Source organism: Babylonia areolata, chromosome 3 (assembly GCF_041734735.1).
Source record: "Babylonia areolata isolate BAREFJ2019XMU chromosome 3, ASM4173473v1, whole genome shotgun sequence".
Classification (NCBI taxonomy): Eukaryota; Metazoa; Mollusca; class Gastropoda; order Neogastropoda; family Buccinidae; genus Babylonia; species Babylonia areolata.
The window spans coordinates 6,102,401-6,108,667 of NC_134878.1; the positions used below are offsets into that span (position 1 = coordinate 6,102,401).

Here is a 6,267-nt window from a genome sequence, read left to right on the forward strand (position 1 = left end):
TATTGTTTGCCATTATAATTTTGTTTCGCTTCGAAATGGTGATCTGCCATTTTGAACATTAAAACAACAGACGTTTCAATATGTTTCGTAAAAAAAATGATATCCGAGTTAACTGGCTAGAAGCTACGGTTGATATCAATGCTGCGGGATATATATATATATATATATATATATATATATATATATATATATATATATATATATATATATATATATATATATATTAGCTAACTTTGGCTGACAACACAAAAACCGAACGATTCAGATTAAGTACTGTTCGGGTTTTCCAGATGTTGTATTATACCCCTCCCAAAAGTTAACAGTCTATTGAAGCAATGTTGTATACAGGGATCCCTTCAAGGTTGTCTGTGGATGAGTCCCGACTTAACCAGCCCCATAAACACAACACCGATTTACACTTTCATCCAACATACAGTGAGTTTCTGGTTTTTTCTCTCTTTTCTTTTTTACTTTGATTGAGGACTGGAAGTCCAAAACGCTCAGACTCCACCTAGAAAGTGATCACATGGTTTTTGAGGAGCTGGATACCAGCAGTGGCTACATCTATCACACTAGGCGACGGTTCCCACCACATCCCGTCCTGTCCACCTGTGAGAGAGACAGGACACTCCCATCACGGTGTGAACTCGGACATGCGGAAGGACGCTGACAAGGACTGGTGCACGCGGGAATCCACAGGGCTGGAGGTGAGGAAGTTGTCGGCCAGGCTGACGGAGGCTCCCCCCTCCTCCTCCCCCTCCTCCAAGCCGAAGGGCCGCTTCCTGAGGTCCTGGGCGCCCGATGCCGGCCGTTCGAAGCCTGTGTCCTCCAGCGTGGTGTGGTCCGGGGAGCTGTGTAGCGACTCGGGAGGGGTCTCCGAGCAGGCCACAGGGGTCATGTCAGGGAAGCCCTTCTCCTGGGAGTCGGGCAGGGCGGGGCGGGGGTGGTGGCGGTGGTAGCGGGAGACGTGGGTGTGGAGGCGGAAGGGGAAGGAGGTGGTGAAGGAGCAGTAGCGGCAGGACAGCTTGTTGTCGGCTGACCGCTGGCGTTTCCGGGAGACAAAGTCCTTCATCATATGGATGTGAGCCTCTCTCAGGTGCATCTGGCAGTAGGTGTGCGACCTGAAGCGAGAAGGGCACAGTCCACACTTGAACTGTTTCGTGTCTTCGTCGTACTGTAGCCCGTTCTCCGTGGACTTTGGTTTGCTCTTGGTGTTGGCTGAAATACCGTGAGCCTTCTTTTCGTGGCGTTGCAGCTTGTACAGCCAGTGAGTGCGATAGTCTCCGTACGAGCAGACAAACATCTTCATCTTCCTCTCAGCGTGTTTCCTGGCTTTGGACCTCCAGGACCTGACGGACTCCCGACGCCCGATTCTCGAGGACGAGGAGGAGCTGGCTTGCTGCCCTTTCTCGGCGGCTGCCTCGTCCATCTGCAGCCTGATCTGAGCGTTGTGCTCCTGCAGGAGGTGCAGCTTCAGGCTGATCTCGTTGGGCAGCAGGATGCGACACACCTGACACACCTTGGGCTCCAGCTCCGCGCCAAAGTGAGGGGAAGGACCCAGAGGCGGAGGCAGCATCCGGAGATCCATCATTTCAGGGGTGTAGGATTCAGCGTGATCCTTCATCAAGTGAGCCGACAGCCACTGCATGTCTCTGAACTTGCGCTCGCACAAGTGACATGTGACAGTGTCTATACTGTTGTTGTTGTTGTTGCTGTTACTGGTGCAATGTTTGCTGTTGTTGCTGCTGCTGCTGCTGCTGTTGTTGTTGATGTGGTTGCCTGGAAATGAGGGTTTTTCGTCTTCACTTCTGGGCATTTTCGCGGGCTCGCTCGGCTTGGACGATCTCTCTGAAGGGGGCAGGGGGATTGTGTGTGGAACGGACGGCCCCTCGGATCGGTTCACCATGCCTGTGCCTTTGTCGACGAGGAAGTTGTCCGGCTGGCTGGCCTGGGCGCTGGCGGCGTCGTTCTCTGACGGGGCTGGGGAGTCGCTCATCGGGGACTGCGTGCTGTCCGTGGGGTGAATGCCGTGCTTCTTCAGCTTGTGCGTGCGCAGGAAGTACTTGTTACACAGCTCCTTGTGGCAGATGTCGCAGGTGACGCGCGCGGTGGCGTTGGTCGTCGGCGGGTCCTTCCAGCGGAAGTGGTGCTTCTCAAAGCTGTCCCGCCCACGGCTGTAGCCGCCGCCGCCTCCTCCTCCGCCGCCCCTCATCATCATCCCTGGCGGGAAGGGGAACGGCATGCTGGGGATCGGAAGTCCTGACAGAATACTGTTGCTACTGCTGCTGCTGCTGCTGATCATACTGTTGATTTTGGAGGCGGCTGGTTTGGGGCCCGGCTTGGCTCGAGAGCGGCTTGGAGTGCTGACTTCGGTTTTGATGCCGTGGATGTTTTCTTTGTGGGTCCTCAGGAAGTACTTGCTGCAGAACTCTTTCTTACAGATGTCGCAGTAGGCCTCAGGGTCTATGCCCTCTCCCAGCAAGTGGTCCTGACCCATGCCAGCCGAGGAGACGGGAGGGAATCCTGGCATCCCGTAGTCAAAGCCTTTGAAAGGCGGTTGGGGAGTGGATCTCCTCAGGTACTCGTTATTGATGGTCTCGGACAGAAACGTGGGAACGTCGGTGAAGCTTTTGAACCCCATTGGTTTTTCCAGCTTGAATTCTCTGCTGCCGTTTGAATAGTCTCTCGCCTCGTGTTTGGTGGGCATGCTGAGCGGCGGGGGGCCGTGCTTGGGGCTCATGGTCATGTTGAGGGGCTGAGCCTTGCTGCTGGAGTCAATGGGGCTGTAGCGGTCGTAGCTCGAGCTTCTGTCCCTTCCCGACTCGTTGCCCTCTTCCTTGTCCGTGTCGATGCCGTGCATCTTCAGTTTGTGCGCCTTCAGAAAGTACTTGTTACACAAGTCTTTGTTGCAGATGTCGCACATGACACGATCGGCCAGCTTGGCCGCCACCATATTTCCAAACATGGTGCCTCCTGGGCCGTTGTTGGAGCTTCCGCTGTGCGCGGGCGGCAGGTCAGCGGACATGCGACGTAGCGAGGTGGACACGGGAGGCTCCGCTTTGGGCAAGCTGCTTTCGTAGCTGTCCGGGAGAGCGGGCTCGTAGGTCTTGCCGTGCTCGTTGACCTGGTGGATCCGGAAGGCCTGCGCGTTGGGGAAATCTTTGTCACACAGGCGGCAGGTGACCATCTGGCTGATGCTGGTCAAGGGAGGAGGGCTGGACTTGAAGCCTCCTTCCTTCTCGTCCATGGACGGAGGTCGAGGATGCACGACGATCCCGTTGCTCTCCACCATGTCTCCCAGCATTTTGGCTTCCGGTGGGATGTCATCGCTGTGGATGCCGTGTTTGTTGGCTTTGTGGATCCTGAGGAAGTAGACCGTGCTGAACTCCTTGTTGCAGAGGTTGCAGTAGGTGTCCGGGTTGGGGCTGAAGTCCGACATCTGGGAGGTGGGGGTGGTGGGGCTGAGGCCCGGCACAGCCCCGGGCATGGGGAGGGACTGCGACAGAGCAGGCGAGTGAGGGGGAGGGTGGAGAGGGGGGGCGTGAAGCAGAGGGGGCGGCATGTTGCCGGCAGGGATCAGGGTCATCTGCGGCATGAAGGGGTTGAGCATCATGACGCCGGGGGGCAGGGAGGGCATGCCTGGCAGGCTGGGCATGGGCTGGGGCAGCAGCATGGGGGAGCCCATGGAGGAGGCCGGCATGGGCAGGTCCAGCAGGCTGCTGCTGGCGCGGCTCCGCTTGGTGGTGGTGGGCCCCGTCTCTGGGATGATGCCGTGCACGTCCTGCTTGTGCTTCTTCAGGTAGTACTTGTTGCAGAAGTGCTTCTGGCAGAACTCGCAGTAGTCCTCCATGCTGGGGTCCTTAGTGCTGCTGCTCCCAGAGCCACTGGACGAGGACGACTTGCTGTCTGACTGGCTGTTCTGCAGGCTGTTCTTGACGGCAGAGATGACACTGGACACTTTCTCTTCCGCTGCCAGGTCTGCCTCCGATTTCTTGTGGAACGTGGTGGGAGACAGCTGCTTGTTTTCGGTTTTGTGGTCTTTGTGCTGTTGTCTCCAGGGGGAGTGAGACAGCTCCACTCTGGGTGGTGGTGGTGGTGGCTGCTGATGGGGGAAGGCACCACCCGGGGATGACTTCTGTGACATGTCGGCGGCGGAGGGGGCGGGTGGCGGGCTGTCCTCCGTGATGCCGTGCTTGCTGGCCTTGTGCGTCTTGAGGAAGTACTTGTTGCAGAACTCCCTGTCGCACAGCTCGCAGTAAGCGTCCATGTGGAAGATCCTGCCCCCGTTCACCTTGACGGAGCGCCCTTCCCCAGGCTGATCCCCTACCTGCTCGGCCTCCCGGGGCTGCTGTGGCTCGGCCTTGGGGACTGTCAGGGACAGGGCCTCCTCCTGAGGCTGGGCGGGTTCACCGGAGGGAAGGTTCTCCTGAAGCAACTCGCTGCCCAGCCGGTGGTAGGCGGTGGGGAAGTCGAAATCCATCCTGGACCTCTTGGGCGCGGGGCCGGCGCCGGATCCTGAGCCGTGGACCATGTCCACGTGGTGGTGCAGGTCGGTGCTGGTGGCGAAGGTCTCCGGGCACATCCTGCAGCTGACGATGGACATGTCCAGCGGGGCGTCGCCCCCTCCTCCTCCGTCATCCGCCGCTCTCTGGCCCTCCCCGTCCCTCGCGTCGCGCGGCGTCCGCCATCATCTCCCTGTCCGCTGCTGCTGAGTCCGCGCCTCTGCTGCCGTAGTGCGTCATCTCCCGCTCCCTATCTCTCTCGTAGGTCCTCTCTCGGTCCACCTCGTAGCCTCCAACACTACCGTCACGTGACAAGTCCCGATCGTAGCTTCTGTTGTCGTGTGACAGTTCCCCCCGCTCGAACTGTCTGCCGGGGTCATCACGCGCCGCGTCCTCCCGCTCGTAGCTTCTCCTCCCCCCGTAGTCCTCGTCGTGCGACATGTCCCGACCAAAGTCACCTGCAACACCCCCGTCACGCGCCATCATCATCTCGTGCTCCTCCCTGGCGTCGTAGTCCCTGCCGGCCCCGCCCTGGTGAGGCTCCTCGTCCTCCCCGCCAGGGAGTCTGGAAGGAGGGAGGAGGCTGGGGTTGAAGGACCCCCCACTCTGAGGGTCCACCCCTCCGAACGGGTTTCTGTTGGGTTTGGTCTGCTTACGCCGGCTGGCTTTCATGGTCTCCATCGTTTCAGTCATACGAGCTGCAAACTACACACACACACACACACACACACTACACACCCAGGTGTTGACGATGATTCAGGAACGGTCAAGAATATGGATGAAGATAACAATCAACTGGAAGAGCCAGCACAACCAGACAGAGGAAGTTTCAGGCAGACACTGAGAAATCAGTTTGCTGGGTTGGCACACCGTCTCCCATATCCTCCATTCGTCTGATGAAGTTTTCAACAGTCCCACCAACAGGTCGACGATTAAACTGCACGCGTTGAAGGCCCGTTTTTTCTCAGTTGTTTTTTGGGGATCTCCTTCTTCACTGCTAGTCTGTGACTACAAAGAGTCTTTTGGTCTTGCAAACGTTCACTTTCTGCGTTGCTTTCTCAGGGCTCGAAGGGGCTGTTGCTGTTGTTGCTCCATTGCTGCTGGCTGCTTGAGCGTCAGGGCAGTACCTGTGTCACTGCAACAGAAAGAAGAACGGTGTAAGGTAAGTATTAAGGTGGAAGTTACATTTACAGCAGTGCAGTATTTATCATCATCATCATCATAATCATTACCATCAATATGGCCGCAAATACATCAGCTAAATAATGTCGAATGCGCTCTGCGGACACACACACACTCACACACTCACACACACAGGTGCACGCACGCCTGCTTAATTGGAAGGCGTGCGATATTTTTCTGCAATATACTATAGTCTCTGAACACTGGACAGAAATCACTCATGTGTGATTCTTCTGTCAAAGAGAAATCACCACTGAACCTGTTCCCTTTCAGGCCGAGGATAACATACACACAATTCGATTCTGACACTCCCCCTTCCACCTTCCCACCCGGCAGAATCACCGTCCTACGCACTCCATAACACACACACACACACACACACACACACACACACACCCCTCAGGCCTTTCTCTCCACCCCCCCCCCCCCAACTCCCCCCGTAGCAAACAGGGAGCGAATGAGCTGGAAGTTCAAAGACTTCAGAGGGGAGTTGCAGTGTTTGTGAACGGGCAATTAGACTGATACATCGCATGTCCTGTGGTTGGTGGTGGCCGTTCCGATCTGACCACCAACACACGAGAGA

At 56.8% G+C, this 6,267-nt stretch overlaps 2 protein-coding genes across 5 annotated transcripts in view; both read right to left on the bottom strand.

Annotated features, from left to right (window-relative positions):
* Positions 1–248: 248 nt before the first annotated feature.
* On the bottom strand, positions 249–4,603 carry LOC143279686 (uncharacterized). Its single transcript, XM_076583777.1, has one exon. The coding sequence runs from the start codon at positions 4,601–4,603 to the stop codon at positions 635–637; it is 3,969 nt and encodes a 1,322-aa protein (XP_076439892.1). The 3' UTR covers positions 249–634.
* Positions 4,604–4,634: 31 nt separating this feature from the next.
* The window catches only part of LOC143279687 (uncharacterized), a 64,810-nt gene continuing 63,177 nt past the window's right edge, over positions 4,635–6,267 (bottom strand). For all 4 annotated transcript variants that reach the window (XM_076583779.1, XM_076583781.1, XM_076583778.1 and 1 more), the window contains one exon: positions 4,635–5,637. In XM_076583779.1, coding sequence (XP_076439894.1) covers positions 4,635–5,195 — 561 coding nt within the window. In that variant the 5' untranslated portion in view covers positions 5,196–5,637. The remainder of the gene's footprint in view (positions 5,638–6,267) is intronic.